At 34.6% G+C, this 19,839-nt stretch overlaps 1 protein-coding gene across 1 annotated transcript in view; it reads left to right on the forward strand.

Annotated features, from left to right (window-relative positions):
• Positions 1 to 19,839, forward strand: part of LOC145268427 (uncharacterized) — a 346,335-nt gene that overhangs the window by 227,683 nt on the left and 98,813 nt on the right. The window contains exon 6 of the mRNA XM_080123988.1: positions 12,699 to 12,719. Within this exon, the coding sequence (XP_079980114.1) occupies positions 12,699 to 12,719 (21 nt within the window). The remainder of the gene's footprint in view (positions 1 to 12,698; positions 12,720 to 19,839) is intronic.

Raw genomic sequence — 19,839 nt, forward strand, 5'->3', positions numbered from 1 at the left:
ACTCGCAACATCTCTTCTGTGAGATAGAGGTTGCAGGGAAGAGAAAAGGACATCCCCACAAAGCTACGAAGTCTATTTTGAACTCTATCAAGGCAGGATAAGTCCTTTCTAGCAGCTCCTGCCCAGATGTGGCAACAGTACTCCATCCTTGGACGTACTTGGCTCTTATATAGAGAATTGCATCAGCAGTGAGATATCTACTGGATCATTAGAAGGATACCACCATTTTTCCAGCAGCCTTGGGAACAGATTTAATGTATGTGTTCCATAAGTTCAGGAGTAAAGGTCAATTCAAATCTTTGATTAGATTGATGTTGTGTTTTGGACAAATTTTCTTTTTTCTACCATAATTATTTATTTTGCTATCCATTTATTATTATTTTTTTTTTGCTTGTGTGTGTTGGGGGGGGGGGTAAGCTTTCTATTACAAGAATGGCTCTACCCTCTACACTCGAGCATAGTGATGTGCATTCACTACCGGACGACGCCTGGTCTGCCTGCCTGCTAGTATGCCCATGAAAGTTTTGTCAGTCGACACCAGAGTTGTAGTATTTGTCCAAATTTTCGCAGTACACGCGAGCTAAGCAAAATTAGGTCAGTATATATTATCTGAGATGGAGCAAGTTATAAATCTAAATAATTCCCAAACTACTGAATCTTGTCTTTTGACCCCGACAGTTCGAAAGGGTTGGATGTAGAGACGTTCTACCATCCACACAGCATCTCTTCCCCTTTGTCGCGTAAATAATCTCTTCCTTTCGCAAATATATGTAAACTTATATACACACGAATAGCGTAAACGAATAGGTTTTGCATTTATCTCAGTTAGCCGTTTCTCCTCTTTCAATTCCTGGAAGAGGCTAATAAATGAAAACTTCATAAGTGGGGAATTGAGCAGCAGGATGTTTGTTCATAATACACATAAACTTGTGTGTGTGTGTGAGAGAGATATAGATATAGACAGATATAGACTGATAGATAGAGACGGATAGAGAGAGAGAGAGAGAGAGAGAGAGAGAGAGAGATAGACGGATAGATAGAGATATGAAGCAAGCAGGTGGATATCCCAAAGGTAAGCTGTTTGAGAAAAGAATCTATTAGAGTAGATAACTTGAAGAAATCTGGAAACCTCTACATTAAGTCATGGAATTTTGCTGATTGTAGAGTTTAAGAAAAGAGAGAGGTTACACTTTTGTCCCGAGCAATTCCAAGTACCCTCACTAGACCTGCTTTACTTGAGACTCACTGAATCTCATGGGCGGTAACGCTGGTCCAGTAGTTAACGACAAGGACTTACGACCTGGATGTCCCAAGTTCATGTGATCCCTTCCATTATCTCCAATGTCTTTCTAGAAGGAATTATCCAGGCTATTGCACTTAAGGGAGCAACGAGGATACTAAAAAGAGCTCTCAGTTGTTCTCAATAAAAAGCAGGGTAATGTTGGCAGCTGGTTTGGCTGCACCCATACCCAGTGTTACAATCTTCAAAGGAAGAAAATAAAAAAAAAATAAAATAAATTTAAAAAGAAATATATCCGGTGAACCAATGCCAACAATAGAATGTTCAGATTCCTATGATGAGGACTGAGTCTCATAAGAAGTTTTCTGTTTTATTAGATGCTTATTTTGTTATGGACTCGCAAGTTAATGCTTTCATATTTTCTACAAGTCATTTAATTCAAATATCATCTGTTCAATCATATTTGCAAAACATTTATTCTTTCCAGTAGTTAAATATTTTTCCTTTGCTTTTATTAATATGTATAAGTGTCATGTTCACGCTAATGCTGCTATTGTTGACTTCCGTTGGATAGCTCCAGACAAGGTATGAAGCCACATAATGTAAGGAACTAGCAAGAACATAAGATTGCAAGGGGGGGGGTCCTATAAACCTACGTCTAAAAAAAAAACAAAAAACTATTGTTAAAGGGGGAAAAACAGCGAGCAAGAACAGTTCCACAATCTTTCAGTCATTTGAAAGAAATTATTGGAATAGGAGACTATATTACAATGTCGTATTAAAACAACGAATTGCTGAAGACCAGAGGTCAAACGAGCTTGAACAAAGGAAGCAGGGAATAGATCACTTAAGGGCACATGTTATAATAGTATCTATAGAAAAGACTGAGACTAGCAACATCACGTCTGTGTATGAAAGAAAGGGTGCAGTTAAAAAGGGGTGGAGCCAATCAAATTATTGATACGTTCCTGAACCTTACCACAAACTCAAGTGAAACCGATTCACCAGCCCTGTAGCTGTTTGCATGACTGCAACCAGAAATTAAATTCGGTACTTAATCTTAACTTTAATTGAATTGTGTTAAGGTATTTTTTTTTTTTTTATTACGGTTAGCATATTTAAGTGCACAAGATTTGCTGTAAGCACTAATTTATATCGATTGATATGAGCTAAAATTCATGCGGCTAAATGACCGGGAGTAGAGATACCACAGAAACAAGGTGGCCCACTTAAAAGTAGCCCAGAAAAAATGTAGTAGACAGGAGAAACATTCTTTTATTGTTTAAATAACCTGTTATAAAAGATGCTGAAAGTGCTCCCCGTTGACATCTATGCATTTCTGGGCACATTTAACGTTTGCATATACTGACTGTAGATCTTTTAGTGATTCTCCTGATAAGTGTTGGTAATGCTCTCCTTTACTTGGTCTAGATTGTGAGGATTTGCATAAACATTTTTTTTTTTTAAGTCCCCCAAAGATTAAAATCACATGACAAGTCCGGGGAACGTGGTGGCCATAACCCTTTGCTTATTGTTCTCTCTTCCGTAAACAGGTCATGAACTTGCGTCAATGATCTGTGAAACGTGTGGCATGTAGCGCCATCTTATTGGAAAAAAGAATTGCATTTTGTCTTGTGGTGTCAGTTGGTCGTTAAGAGAAAGATTAGAGAGATCGGGATCATTTTAAGTGGGTCGCCCTTTAGAATGGCCGAGGCTTTTTTGTATTTAAATTCAGCAGTGCAGTCGAATTTACCAAATTCCGTTAAAATGTAGAACAGGGAGTAGCAAGAAATCGTGTAAATTTTCTTTTCATCTAATCATAATAAAAATAAACTCTTTCCTCAAGTTCACATATTAGGTCTGTTACTCTTTATACTCCTCGTGAAATCTATACTCTATATCGCTCTAAACACTTTCTTACACTTGAGACTAGTTTTTTTATCTCTACAAATCTATTAGATTATGAGTATTGCCATCATATTTAGGTAAGTGAATATGTCCTATTTGAAGGTTCTTGGTAGGGGTGCAGAAACGTATCTGTAATTTAATTGGTCCCCACCTTTTTTTTATTCATTGCAACCTCTCTCACGGACGTGATGTTGCTGGTTTCAGTCTTTTTTATAAATACTATTATCGTATTTGTTCTTCAGAATTGTCTGGTCTATTTCCTGCTTCTTTTGTGCCAGCTTATTTGATTCATTAGTCTCGAGGTCTCCATCACTGTTTTAATACCTCATTGTAAAATAGTTTCCTATTCCAGTGGCTTCTTTCCCAGCACTCCCTTTCTGGCACTCCCTTTTTGCTGATTATCTTATAACTTTGGTATTTAGGCATCTCTTGTCTTTGCGATAATCATTGTTATTGGAAGGTTCTTACATTAAGTGACGTCACCCCTTGTCTGCAACGATTTCCAGAAATATACCTGTCTAAATTCATTTTAATAAATAAAACAAACGTTATCAAACGGTGTGTCCATTAACACCTGTTGAATAAATGCATTGTTTGATATGATCAATTATTTAGATAACTTTTGGAATTAAAAGAAAACATTTTTTTTTAAACTGCTAAGATTTTAGGTAAACGTTAAAGATTGCGGCCAGAGCATAATGCAAAAAAAAAAAAAATCCTATAGACATCAAAAAGGATTAAAAAATTTTTTTTTTTTTTTTTTTTTTTGCTAAATATTAAATGAGAAATAATTTATATCCATTCAGTATTGGGCATGTAAACTTGAGAAAACCATGCTTTAAATGCATCAATATTATCTGAATAAGCAAAATCACACAACATCAGGTCAAATTCGGTTCGCATCTTATTTCTACTTGCCAATTCACATTATTATTGACACATGTGTTTTTTTTCCTCAAGTTACATGCATAATAACTTGATTTTAACCCGAAATGATTACTCATATATACATTAAAAAAAACAACATAAATCCAATCTTAAACATTTACCAGATTTGAATTATTTTTTAATTTTTAATCTAAAATAGATTAAAAATTGATTAAAAAAAAAAAATCATTAAAAATATTATATTTTAATTTATATAAAAATTTAACCATTTTAATGACAAAATAATTTTATTTTGCCTTTGGTATCATAAAAGAAAAAAACTATTCGGAATAGAGAAACGACTGGCCACATGTTCTCTAAGATGTACATGGACAAAACTGGTCTTGTGTTGAGGAGGCAACTGACCACATGTTAACGGAACTGGATGGATAGGAACGATTGACCATTTTCTTTTTATTATTAAAGCTTTTTTTTTATCGACACATGGTATTTAACGCCTGCTGAATGATAGCCTCTGTTCTGTTTTGAAAACAATGGATACCCTCTGTAAGAGTGCCTGCATGTGCAATTGTGAAACAGGGGTTGCGCAATCTCAACCAAACTTCCCCTTAATCAATGGCAAGAAGTTTGGAATGACTGGAAATAATACCAAGATAAGCGGAGAGCACATACAGCACCTGGTATTCCCAAATGGTCACCCATTTTAGTACGTACCAGGTTTGAAGATGCTTATTTTCGATTCTGACTGGAACCGAAGTGTCAGCATGATTGTGTCTGCTGAATAGACACATAATTTATTTTCTGATATTTATTTATTTTCCTATTGTTACATTCAAAAGGTGTAACAATAAAAAATATGGACGATATGAAATATGATTTTCGGAAAATTATATTTTTTCCTTTATTTTCAATAATAACAAAATAACAAATAAGGTGATTCACAAATATTTACAACAATAAAAAACAAACAAAAAAAAGGTCAGTTAACAAAAATACAATTATGGATTACTACTATCTATCAAAATTTAAAATACAGCTTGTTGAAACTCGAGGTCGAAAACTAGAACGAGGAAGTGGAGCATTACGAGGGTAAGGGAGAAGAGAAGTCAAATAATAACTGCTAACCAGCCAGTCTTAGCGTGCCTATTCACTATATTAACAACAAAATTCAATGACTATAAAAATTTCTTTTGGTTTTTCTTTTAAAAGTTTGGTCAATGAGAATATTACAAAATTGTATTTATCACTAGTCCAGATGGCTTTTTCTGCACTTTCCATGGGTTGGAGGGAGGTATTTCTGGGTTTGTATTACTGTACACATAGATTCGAAAAAGTTGTCAAAAAACAAATATATGACAAATAAATGTTATCAAAGGCAAGATAAGTTACTTTTCTACCAAACTGGATATATTTTTTTGTGTTTTTATTCAGTGTAACATGTTTATTCAGCTCGAAAAACATGCAGTGTTTACCGATGTATTGGAAAATTCAAAATGGCGGCCGACTCACTCTCGGAGAGGGCAAGTTCAGGAAAAGATGTTATAAATAATAAACTAGACAAAATACTGTTAGAAATTCGCTCAATATAGGTTACCGTGAAATAAGTTGACATATATTCGGTTGTTTTTTAATAGTATTTTGTCTAGTTTATTATTTATAACATCTTTTCCCAAACTTACCGTGTTAAAGAGACAGTCGGGTGCCATTTTGAATTTTCCAATACATCGGTAAACACTGCATGTTTTTCGAGCTGAATAAACATGTTAAATTGAATAAAAACACAAAAAATATATCCAGTTAGGTAGAAAAGTAACTTATCTTGCCTTTGATAACATTTATTTGTTATATATTTGTTTTTTGACAACTTTTTCGAATCTATGTGTACAGTAATACAAACCCGTGTACAGTAATACAAACCCGTATTTCTTTTTTCTTTGTGTGTTTTGGATTCTTTCGGCTGGACGTATCCGTGAATCATAGACCGGAGTTATCTTGATGGGTCCAAGTGGATAACTGATTTGTTTCCCCTCTCCATTTTTATTTATATGACATCTTAACCCATTCTAGATTATTGCAGAACCCTCTAATATACTATATATCTAAGATACTTCTAAAACCTTCTACTCTTTCTATTACTATACTCTGGCCTTTAAAACTATCTCGTGAATTAAAACTTTTGAGGTTTGATCATTAGAGGTGCCTAGAATATGATAGCACACATTTTAAACGGTTTTATTGATTTTTTAAAAAAATTATTTTATAGAAATGCTCCCTCGTAACACTATGAATATTTATTTTTTTATTTTTAATTTTACTTAAAACGAGAGAGAAAAAAAGTACCATTCCATTTTTATATATGCAATGTAGTGGGGGTCTGTATAACATGGGAGGATGTGAATTGTGTTTATATCTGATTTTCTATTCATCGTCTAGTTGTGTGTGTGTGTCTAAAGTTCGCTGTGTGTGTATTTACATCTAAATACAGTTCCTATTTACTTTCCTCCCCAAGAGGGCAGTTAGACACAAGGTCGGTTTTTTAATGTGGGAGAAAATCCAGCTCTCCCAAAATGAGGCACTGGATAGGACCAAAAATAAAAATTTTCCAAGTCTAGGATTTCTCCTCCAATTATCGGGGACAGAAAAAGTGAAGTTTTTTTTTTTTTTTTTTTTTTTTTTTTACAGTGGTCACCACTTATCAAGGCCCGGAAGCCACTCAGGGATAAGGGTTATTGCAAGTACATTACGTTAGTGTGGAGATGTGATGAAGAGTTTACTTAAGGGGGCGGTTCATTAGGAATTTGTTAACGTTGGACTTGAAGACATCCAAGTTGTAGTCAGGTGGGAAGAAGGCAGACGGAACAGAGTTCCACAGGCGTGCAGTTCTAAGAAAGAAGCTTTGTTCATGGAATCCACGTTTTGATTTTGGCACAGATAAAGAGTGGGGAAAGTTTTTCACAGTGGATTCAGCTAGACGGGTGTTTTTCGTGAAAGATTAGCGAGGGGGGATCAGAGATTGGAGTTCAGACGAGCACCTGCCATGGAAATAACGATAAAACAAGGATAGGCTCGCAACGTCTCTTCTGTGGGAAAGAGGTTGCAGGGTAGAGAAAAGGGCATCCCCCACTAAGCCACGAAGTCTATTTTGTACTCTGTCAAGGCAGGATAGGCTGTTTTTAGCAGTTCCTGCCCAGATATGGCAGCAGTATACCATCTTTGGACGTACTTGGCTTTTATAGAGAGAATTGCATCAGTAGTGAGATATCTTCTGGAGCGGTAGAAGGATCCCACCATCTTTCCAGCGACCTTGGCAACAGATCAGGAGTAAAGGTCAAACCCAGAAGCTTGTCAAAACACGGGGCCTCTCCCAGACGAGAGCCATCCATCCCAATTGATGCCAGATGGGGATCAGAGCGTTGATGATGTAAGGATAGGAGTTTGGTCTTAGATGCATTAAAGGTAACCAGCCACGTCTTCCCCCACTGAACCACGTGCTCGAGATCGGAGGAGAGAGAATCAGAGAACTTTGTCATTTACAGCCTTTGATGTGTTGCCGTAGATGGTCGTGTCATCAGCATAGATGTCAGTGGATGATTTAAGTATGTGTTTTGGGAGGTCATTGTAGTATCAGAACAGATATCACACTTTCCTCCTGGAACAATAATATACATAAATACTTTCACAACAGAAAGGACGAACAACACTTATTTGGGGTTTTAACATCTGGCCAATCGGGAAACATGGCCAATCGGGAAACATCTGGTTCGTTTTTTGGTCTTATTTTGGTGGAAAAGCTGCAATGAAAATTCTCTCCAAGAATGACATAGCTTCGGGTTTATTTTCGACATTTTATTCCAGAGTGCTATATATATATATATATATATATATATATATATATATATATATATATATATATAAAATTGTATTTTATTTTTTTTTTTTACATAGACATCACCACTTGTCAAGGCCAAGAGGCCACTCGAGGATAAGGGTTAAAGAGTGTACAGTAGAAATTGGACAATATAGTAAACGTTAATAATGGAAATTCGGTAAATGTGTTAATTTATATGGAACGGTTCATCAAAAACTTTACGTTAGACTTGAAGACAACCATATTGTAGTCAGCTGGAAAGCAGGAAAACGGAAGATAATTCCACAGGCGTGCAGTTCTTAGAAAGTTGCAACACTAATTCTGACTCTCGCCATTTCTGAACGCCTCTATTCGGAGCCATCCCGATCTGTCGATCGTCTCTGTCCCTCTCCTGACTCCAACTAACTGTTTTCTCTAACTAATTTCCACGTATATCAAAAAGATCATCTCTCCTTTTAAATAATGTCATTATTATACGTAACTAAGATATTGACCTAATGTTTTTACATGTTGTTATTTCTAAGTTGTCAACTAAATTGCTATATTTTTAAGATAACATTCCTAAATTAATGTAAAAATTACTTATTCTACAGGGTGGTCACAAAGTCTGGCTACATAATCTACAGGATTTGGATTATCTTATATGAATCAAGCATCAGTTTTTGAGTGGCATAAGAGATTCAAGGAAGGCAGAGAGTCTTTTAGGGATGGTGAGAGATATGGGAGGAGTAAGGAAGTCAGAACACCAGAGTTGGTTGGTCAAATGTAGATTATGTAGCCAGACTTTGTGACCACCCTGTAGATTTTTTACTATTTCAAAACATTTTAGCTGCCAAGACTTTTAGGCTTGAATAGTCATTGATCAGCACATCTTCCGGCGTTGCTCGGTCTAACAATTAGACCTATTTGAGGGAGGTACTCCAAAAATTATATGGTTAGAATGTCAATGCATTCAGATATTTTAAAAATTATTATACGGTTACAAAGATCACCATGTTTACCTACTAGGACAGAATAAAGCGCTCGGTGTTAATTTGTTCTCTCACGTGGACGAGAGATAAATAAGAGAACAACGAAAAAATGTTTGTAAGAAAGATAATAGGGTTTATTTGCGCTTACTAGTAATGCACCAAAAATATGCACACAGGTCGATCTTCCTAACACTTTATATAGAAGTAAATCCACTGTTTAAGAACTCGATATTCAGAATTTAAAACTTCACGGTTTAAAGATGAGACAAATGCAAGATATTTTTTTTTCTTTTAATAAACATTTATTTCTTAAAATTATACTCAAATTTTCGAATCGTAAAAGATTTTTAGTCAGGAAAATCTAGACAGTATTTTTTTTCTTCCCTCGTGTCATAAAGCTTGGCACGTTCTATCTTTAGAATATTGCTTTCATACTTTGGAATTTTCAATGTTTGTGCTAACCAGCAAAATTATAGCTGGTCTATATGACTTATTTTCCTAACTGTTTTTTTTTTTCTCTGACAAAACGAGCCATTCTTTGAAACTCCATGAAATAAGGAAAAAAATTATCTTTTGTATCCCTTGTTCGAATACTAAACACTGTAAATTGTAATTTGCAAAACTTTAGCATATATATATATATTTATGTGTGTGCCTTTGTGTGTATTATAAATCATAATGACGTTAACACACGGCTTCTCGTGAGATCAGCAGCGTTAAACCTGGCTAATACCAAATGGGTGACCATTTGGGAATTCTAGGCGCTGTATGTGCTCTCCACGTTGAATTGTTTCCAGTCGTCCTGGACCTCCACTTACCACCGGTATTTAACAACGTCGACTCGGAAGATGTGTGGTTAGAGATTGCGCAACTCTTGCCACAAAATTTCCATATGCACGCACCCTCACAATGTGTATCCATCGTCTGTAAAGACTGAAGGAAGCTATCATATTTAATATATAATTATAAGCCTTAAAGGGGCTTATAATTATATATTAAATATGATAGCTTCCTTCAGTCTTTACAGACGATGGATACACATTAAAGTTAAAGGTTATTTAGTGAACAGCGTAAAGCGGTCACTTAGCATACATACACCATTCCAAACTCCCTATTTGTAGAATACTCTCATGGCTGTTTAGTTATGACAAACCGGCTTATAATGTTACATCAGTAGCTTAATTCACTTCCATTTAAATGTTAATTCTTTAGTCCCGTGACCAACAATAATTATCACTTCCTGCGTTGATGACGGCATAATTATGAAACGCTAGTTTCTGTAGGTATAAAAATTATGAATCAAAAATATTAGTTATATATATATATATATATATATATATAAATGTGTGTGCCCTTGTGTGAAAGACTAATTTGCCAAAAATGTGTAGAAATCTGGTCTCCAGAAACTAGTCTGAATGAAAATGATTGGCAGCATATTGTCTTAAAGGCACATTGAAAGAATTGGTCTTGTGTTGAAAACGAAGAAAAAAAAAAAAACTACTGACCGCATGTCAACAGAAATGGTTTTAGTAGATAGGAGGAATTGACATCCAATATTGCCCCCCCCCCACGCACCACACTTGTGATCAAACTGAAAAAAAAAACGCTTTCTGTTTTGTCGCATGGGTGCTTTGTTGTGACATTAAAGAACTGATAAGAACAAGGTGGTATATTTATACGTGTAAAAAGAGTAAATGCGCTTCTGAATCACACTTTTATATTATGACCACATAGTTAAGTCGGTCAATCCTCAACCCTCCCGTGTTACGGTGATTTTTTTTTTTTTTTTTTTTTTTTTTTAACACGAGGATGTCATCCACCACTTATCAAGGCCCGAAGCCCACTCGAGGATAAGACTTAATGAATGTAAGGTCGTAGTGTAGTAATCGTTAATGGTGTAGATTGGGTAGAATTTGATTATTTATGGGGACAGCTTAACAAGAACTTGTTTACATTGAACTTGAAGGCTATTATATCGTAATCGACCGGGAAGCAGGTCAGCGGAACGGTGTTCCACAGGTGGGTAATTCTAGGAAAGAAGCTTTGTTCATGGAATCTGTGTTTACATTGGCGCACAGGTACTGGGGGAAATTCTTAGTGGCTGTAGCTAGTTGAGTGTTTTTGATTGATAGATTAAAGTTCAGACGAGTAAAAATAACAACAAAGCAGAGAGGCTCGTAACGTCTCTTGTGAGGGAAAAGGGGTTGCAGGGAAGAGGAAAGGGCATCATGTACTAAGTTTCGAAGCAGGTTTTGAACTCTATCAATGGCGGAATAGTGCACCTGCCCAGATGTGGCAACAGTATTCCATTTTGATACACTTGGCTTTTATACAGATAGAGGAATGCATTGGCAGTGAGATACTTACTGAAGCGGTAGAATGAACCAAACATTTTTCTAGCGATATTGGCAACAGATTTGATGCATATGTTCAATTTCAGATCAGGAGTGAAGGTCAGTCCCAGAGTGTTAAGACTTGGCGCTTCCCTAAGATGAGAGCCATTCATTTCAGTTGGGACCAGATGGAAGTTAGAGCGATTATGTTGAAAAGAGAGAACCTTGGGTTTTAGCTGCATTAAAATTAACCAGCCACCTACTCTATTTCAAGAAAATATCGACTTTTTCAGACACTATGTACAGAAGAGATTACGACACGGTCTCTCCACAGCCTCGGTAGTTTAGACATTTGATTAGTCGAAACTGGGCCATCTTGGTGGCCTTTTATCTGTCAGGCTGAGATGTTAGCCCTAGGTAGTTCTAAGAAGTCCGTACTCCAAAGTCTTGCCTCACCTCTTTAAGATGGAATAAGATTATTGCTTACAGCCTGAAGCGCCCCAGACTGTGGAATATCGACAAGGCTGTTCAAGCAATTTTTAATAGGCCAGCGTAGTCCCACTTGAGAACTGGCTTAACTCTCCGCATCTTCTGACGTTGTCACATCTTGTGGTGAGAAGAAAGTAAATACTGTCTTGAAGCAGTCTTTCTGTAACATGGTATTCTGTACTTCTGTAACTAATCTTGCAAATATACTACCGTTTTGTCTTTGTTATTGGCTCTTCAAAATCACAACACAAAGCATTCAGAATAAGGCTTTAAAAGCATCCAGGCGACAAAAGTGAGCGATGTGTGCTACCATGGCTTCTGACAAAAAAAAAATCATGGCGGTACTCGTTATGTTATAATTTAGTAAATTACATTCTAAATAATAAAAACAAAAAGAGCTATTTGTTTGTGATGACCATTGAAGTACCCACACCTTAAATGGGTCTATTGTAAGAAAATAAGAATTTTTTTAAAATACAGAAAACATGTATGATCTATGTACCCATCACGGAATGAAAATGTTATATTCTAAAAAAAAAAAAAAAACACACACAAGTTGATAAAGTAGATAGATTTAACTACGAAAATAAAATTTATGATGAAAGGAGAACGTTGTTTTCGTCAGTCATATTAATAAATATTATCTCCCCATTAACAACCTCTCCAGAAATAAGGAATCCAAAATCAACCTTGTAATGGCTACAATAAAAAACGTTTAAAAAAAAAAAAGATGTTCTATATAAACAAAAAAAAACAGCTACTTGATTAGTTTAGGTAATTTTTGGAATATGAAATTTCCGTTCCATGACTGGTATGTAGCTCATAGATTTTTTTTTTTTTTTTTAGGTTGAATTCTGGAATTGCGCCAAAATAATCTAAAAAAATTTTTCATGACCGTGTAATTTTTTTACAAAAACGCCATATTTTTTTTCTTTTTTTTTTTTTTCTTTTTTAAAGATTTCTGTTTTAATTTTATTGCTATTTTTTTTTTCTTTATCCAGTTGATACAGGTTCCGGATCCTGTAAGTATCTCTAGTCTAGACATTACTTATGATTCTTTTGTGAATGCTTAATGTTTTACTTACGTTTCTATTTAGACTTGCGATGTCGCGGTTTGTTCAGCATGATGATCATTAACACCGAATAATTGTGTTGAATACTAAATTTAATGTTTTTGTCTTTTTAATTAACTCTTCCCCCTTTTTATGTATTATATCTGCAGCATTTTGAGCATCACTTAAACTGAGCATCTGATTGTTTAAATGTTTTAATCTACCTTAAAAGATAAACTCTTCATTAAGTATATATATATGGAGTAATAAAAGATAAAAGGTAATTGCAATTTCTCTTCCAATTTTCGAATTTTGTAATCATGCCCAAATGCATTTTCTTTTCTTTTAATGAATTGATAGGTGCCGTTTCTTCTGATGACTTAAGGGCAAAATAAATTCATTGATTGGTATAATTAAATGAATGATTTTGCGCTACGAAACGGTTGCTGTCAAGAATCGTTAATGTTAACATACTTGAAGAAATAAATTGCAAGATGGTCAACATCTTGAAATATAGACTTGTCATATGCTCTGTAATTACATTGAACGTCATAAAATTATTGGTATAAAAGTGAAATATAATTGAAAAAAAATCATTTCTACACACACACACACACACATATATATATATATATATATATATATATATATATGTCTAAAGAAGCTTTGAGTAAAAAAAATGTAAAAATAAAGAATGCAATTTAAATTCTGAAAAAAAAAAACAGATTTAACCTATCGCAGACTTAGCACTTGCATAAACCGACTTCTGAAACGTTTATAATTACCAAAGAGAATTCAATTATATAAGGATGAAAAAAAAAGAAAACGTAACTAAAATTGTTAAGTAGAAAACGGGAAACATCAGCTGCCTACCATGTAGCTGTTTCGGAAATTAACTTTTCCTCTTGTTTTTGTTATGGCTCCGCTGGGTCGGCCTCATCATGCATATTGTACCAGACGGGTTACCATTTGAGAAAGCTAGGCACTGTATGTACCACGCCGAATCATAGAAATTTGCAGGTTGGTAGCTGGGGGTGCGTTTAATTCACTGATGGCTATGCACCCCCGAATAAACTCACCTGGCGGGTAGGTGACAAAGCTACTCTATGTAATGGTGTGCCGGAAACCTGCTGCAAGAGGCTGTCCTGAACCTGCATGTCAAGCACATGTTTGCCGCAGCGAATGGTGACATCTGAAGGGTGTACAACACTAGGTTGCGCCTCGTGGATCACCTAAAACATTTTGTAATTGTGACTGGCTCATCCTAATGAGCAAAAAGTATATTCATATCAGAGTTCTGGCAACGACAAGATATAAATTCTGTGGAAATATGATTTTTTTTTTTTCAATTTTATTTCATCTTTTTTAATATACTAATTTAAAATTTTTGAAGTTCAATGTAAATACAGAGCATATAACAAACAACAAAAGTCTATATTCCAAATTTTATTATGTTGACCATCTTACAATTTATTCATTACGTTAACGTGTGTGTGTGTGTGTGTGAGTGATCAGTTGATATAAACCATAAGCATACAAGTGAAACAAATGAATAAACAAATGTGTAACTTACTATTCAGTATTAGGTCTTTTGGTTGATTTTAAAAGCAAATGGCTTAATTCCGTTTTTCCTTGTTAGGATATTCTATGAGCAATTTTCAGAAATCCTTTTCAAGTTTTTTTTAATGAAGTGTAAACAATTTTAAAAATGGAAAACACACGCACACACACATAGTTGGTACAATGTTTAATTATGTCTATAACGTAAAAAAAAAAATAGATTGGGGGAAAAAGACGTTAAGAATCTGACACTTTTCCAAACGTAACAAAGTTCAAATGTTTAGTTCTCTAATACGGTAAAGCACGTTAGAAATTCATGTTCACTAAGATTTATCAAGAACACAAACGCTCCGTAATTCTTGAATTTTTGCATTTAAACTAATTTCTAAATTTTGACAATTGAAAAGGCTTAGAAAAAAACTCTTTAATTCACAACAATCATAAAAGCATTTACCATACAGATTACTTTAATTCATTAGACATCATAAAGTTTTTGTCGGTCTTGCAAACTCAAACCCAAACAGCATTTAAACTGACAAATCAAAGTTTTTTTTTTCTGCCTACCCAATTTTCATTTGTCATTATTGTACCATGTTATTGGCAATATAATAACGTACTTAACAATTATTAATTACTTGGTGCAACCCAGACTAACACCCATATGATTTTTTAAATAATTACATAAAATAAGAAAGGAAATAACTAGTGTTAGGGCGATTAACCGGAATCGAATCTGAAAAATCGATACTTTTGGGGTTATCAGAATCGGAAAATATTGTGGCTAATTTCCGATGTCCGAAACGATTTTTTTAAAGCTTAATTTCCCATTGCTGATACTAATGATAAAATATTTTTTTAAATTTAAAACGGTCAGTAAAACTAAAATATGTCGATTACCTCCTCGCAAGTGTGCCAGTTTTTTTTTTTTTGTTTGTTTGTTTTTTTTGTAATCCGAAAATTAACATAAAAAATATATAAACATCAAATTACAAAAGAGCATTTGTATGGCTAAATATTTAGAGATTTTAAAAGAATTGGAATCTGGAATTTAGAACAAAATCGGTAATTGTATTGGAATCAAGTTTTAAGAATCATCTCATCACTAGAAGTAACTCTTATTTTATAATGGAGACTATAATAGGAGTTGTCTACCCTTGTGTAAATAATAAAATTGCTTCACTGCATCTTGATTTGCATCGGTTTGTTATCGACGATGTTTAGAATTTAAAACTTATTCCTGGTTTGACTAGAAGTATATTTGCAAAAAGCAATTATCGTAATTGATATGCGTTCCTAAATAATAGGAACATATCTTCGAACGCGCCCCTGGTGTATGAAAGCGGCCGTTTTTACATAATGCCAAAGAGTTGTCCAACCCTTTTATCTTACATTTTGAATTTCTTGTTAGTTAACTAGCGTATAACATTCATGTCAAATCAAGAAAGAGCCCTCGACTCTTTTGGGTAGGGGCAAAGTCTATCCTCTGTTCTGTACTGTCTTCGGTTAGAAGTTTTTATTTTTGTTCCTATTCAATGTCCCTCTTTGAGGGACCTTGAATTTCTGCGGCTATCGGTGAAGAATCTGATGACGCTGATCCGAATGATCGCAGCACATCCATGGATTACGTTGGCACCAACATCAGCGCAGAATGACTAAGAATCAATGTAAGTGCAGTAAACCTGTCTTATTTGTTTAACTTTATTAAACTTTATTATGTTTACAAGCAATGACATATTTCATTGTTACCGTTCTACACAATCATAATTACATCAAAATCATCATTGTTGAAATAAACATACCATGATGTGATGTGATATCTAAGGTGCTATGCATCCTTTTCAAAACAAATCCCAAATGAATATTTATTCATTCTGGGAATACAAGGTTTACAAAGTAGCAAAACTTTAAACAACTTTTTTTTCTTTTTAGTGACGCGTAGTACCGTATAATTCTCACATATATAAAACGCCTATTTTTATTAAATTTACTTTTTTTTAGTTAGGAGTAAAGTGTAGTATATGTTCTGATACTACGCTCAATCGTTTGTCAACAGTCAATAAAGCCGGAATACTTTTAGACTAAGGTAGTTTTAATTTTTATCTCTGCCAGGAGTGACTTTTTTTTTCTAAGGCTAGCTGAATTTTCCCTACTTTAAAAACCGAACATGTATCTAACTCTGCCCTCGTGGGGCAGTTAGCAAGTAGGGGCCATTTCTATTAACTGGAATATTACGTGAGATAATACAATAGTTTTTTTGTTTTTGGAAATATTGCATCCCTTATAATTTTTGCACTTGTATTTTTGTGGCTAACCCAAACCTAACCCTAATCACATTACGTCATCGATCTTTTTTGCGCATGCTCAAACATGTTATTTTTTTTTTATATAATTTAATTTTCTATGTATTACAATAGTAATAAAATTTAGAATTTAAGTCTTTTCATAACAAAAGTAATTTTCTTGTGGGTTTTAAATTTTAGGTTACAACCAAGATTGTCTGTTTTCGACTCCCAGTTTTGCTTTGGAGGCGGAACGACAGGGATAAGCAATATATGATCCCTTTTTAGCAATGATTGTCTTTCAGATAAGGTAAAATACTCCTCCGGCTTTTCCCTATGTTAAGAATGGCTTTCTTGTCTACTTTACTGTCTAATGTTCCAGTCGAATGTAAAACAGAAATCGGAAGTCAATATGAGCAAACAATCTTGATTATAATCGAGTTTAAACTTGCTACATAACATAACGTGTTTCGCCATTGTATAGCTGTTGGCTATTGGATAATAGAAGCACAAACTAAAAACAAAGTTCACGAAGAACACGGGTCGTGATCATGCTGCAGTAGTTTAATACCGAGACAACCAAGATGTAAGAAGGGTTCCTATTTACAATGCCTCCCCACGGGGGCAGTTAGACACCGGGGTCGTTTTTTAACGTGGATAAAAGGGACAAAAATAAAAATTGTCTTGGTCATGAAGGATTTCTCCATTGAGAGAGAACAAAAAGTTGAAGTGCAGCATCTGAAGAACGAATACTACACTTTGATCTTGGCCCGAAGTTAGAGATTTTGGCAGACAAAGAGTTCGATCCAGAAGATACTTCTTTTTGACCTTGGAGTTTGTTTTCTTCTTCTTCACCCTAAACACTTGGAACGTAAGGAGCATGCTATTTGGGGTCGTGTTTAACAGGGTGACTGTGGGGGGTTGATGTCTGTTCACATTACATTAAAACTTTAGCAGATTAGTAGAGGCAGGGAAACGGGAAAAGAATTCCAAAGTCTATGACTCTGAGAGAAGAAACTGGTAGGTTTTCTGACATCTAGGCACCTCCTCATTGAAGAAGTGGGATTTTGCGACTTGATGTTTACCTGTGCAATAAATGGCCTGGAAATTTATTTAAGACACCTATGTTTTTAAAATGAACGGAAACAATTGTCTGTTACGGTTTTGGGTGGTTAAATATGGAATGTTTTTCTGAATAACTATGATTATATGATACTGCATTAAGGATTCTAGTTGTATTATACAATATAAAGCTATTAAATTTTCATAAACCGTTGTTATATTATCAAAATTCAAATCTCCAAAACTATTTCGTTTTGGAGATTTGAATTTCACGATATCTTTCTCGTGGGGAAGCAAATAAATACCACAAGAGAAAGCGGAAAGCTTTACTGGCCCCAGGCCAGGTTTAAAAGCCACTTTCATTTCTACGCCGACTCCTGATTCTCAACTTAATTATCATTGAGTTGACTACTTTTTGATCGACATCGCTAAATTTGAACGCTTTTCAATTTCTGTGGTGTCGTAGCGTAGTGATAAGAGATCAGGTTTTCTTTCACTTTCTTTTCTGCCTTTGTGTCACGGGTTCGAGCCTGCCTGTCCAACAACACTTTTTCTTTTTTTTCTTGTCAACACACACCTCAAACCACCACGGGCAACGCCGGGCACCCCCGCTAGTACATTATAAGGCTATTACATAAACCGTTGTTATATATATTATCGAAATTCAAATTTCCAAAATTAAAGTTTTGGAGATTTTAATTTCAAGATACCTTTCTTCTTTTTTAAATAATGATTACATTAATTTACGAACAAATATCTGCTTGATCAATTTTTCTTCCCGCGAAAAAATAATTTGATAAAAAAAATCTCCCGCGATCTATATTTCTTTGATTCGTGTAATATTATCGCCTAATTAAATATTTTCTAACAGTTTACGATTAATGGAGTAGCCACACCTAAAACTGACCGATTAAAAGAAATATTTTTCTAAGGCTTCAACTGTAACGAAGCAACAAAGCGTCTTTATAATGTCTAGAAATTCAGGCGACCAGATTCCCCCCCCCAAAAAAAAAGTTGTATGGTGAGGACTGTTAGACTCTGATTTCGTTTGGATTTACCCCCTCCCCCCAAGAAAATTTATTTGTTTGCTTTAAATTGTATTTGTGTGTAAATATAATTTTTGTTGAAAAAGAATCTAATTTTAATCCAATGTTTATTTTTTTCTTCGTTTTTTTTTTTTTTTTTTTTTTTTTGCGTCAGACTTGTTTTAATATTGCATTATACACAGACATCTTAACGCAAAAATAAACTTGGGGCATTCTGCTTACACACGCAACAACAAAAAAAAAAATGGTTTAACGATATTTACATAGTTAAAGGCGAAAATAAAGAAATAAAGCATACCAGTAACCAATTTAATAATTATATACTTTCGACTAACCCGACAAAGAACAAAATATTGCCCCTTCACTGTTGACAACCCTAGATGCCGAAAAACCTACTCTAATAATTTCTTCCCTCGAACTGATAGACTTTGAAGCTTCCTTCCCGTTTCCTGACTATACAAATTTGAAGAAGTTTAAACGTAATGTGAACAGACATCTCGCTGATCAACTTCCTGCAGTCCCCTGGTAGACACGATGCCAAGTATTATCCTCCTTAGATAATATGCTTTGCTTGGAGTAAGAAATGGTTTAAAAAATTTTTGATAAAAAAAAAAAAAAAATTGGAATAGAAGTTAAATTTCATTTGCAAAACTTATGAAAGCTCTTCCAAATTGAATGACGAAATAGATTAATAGCCTGTTATAAGTCATCGTCTTTTATTAAAACTATTTACTGACTTTTAATTTACTTTTCATAGTAAAATGGATTTGTAATTACAGTAGAACCCTCGGATACAGCATTAAAATTAGTAACAAAATACAGTACAGTATATAATGCACATGTATATAATCAAATAACATAACATCGTAAGGCGGGGGTACCGTAACCAGGGGCCAAAAAACACCGTAACCTGAAAACCTTATCCTAAGGTCATCGTATCCTGGGATTCTACTGTATAAATAAAAACAGTATAATTTGAGACAAAGAATAAATCTTTTCGAAATTTTCGAAACTGCCTAGCGAAATAGGTGAGGTAAAACGATAGTTCGATTGAAGTTTTATCCATTTTAGCCAACAGATGAAACTAACCATAAGGTCGAGATATTTATGGAATGTTTTTAGTCGCGTGCAAGCGACTCTATA

Source organism: Euprymna scolopes, chromosome 43, assembly GCF_053919585.1.
Source record: "Euprymna scolopes isolate OS-2025 chromosome 43, ASM5391958v1, whole genome shotgun sequence".
Taxonomy (NCBI): Eukaryota; Metazoa; Mollusca; class Cephalopoda; order Sepiida; family Sepiolidae; genus Euprymna; species Euprymna scolopes.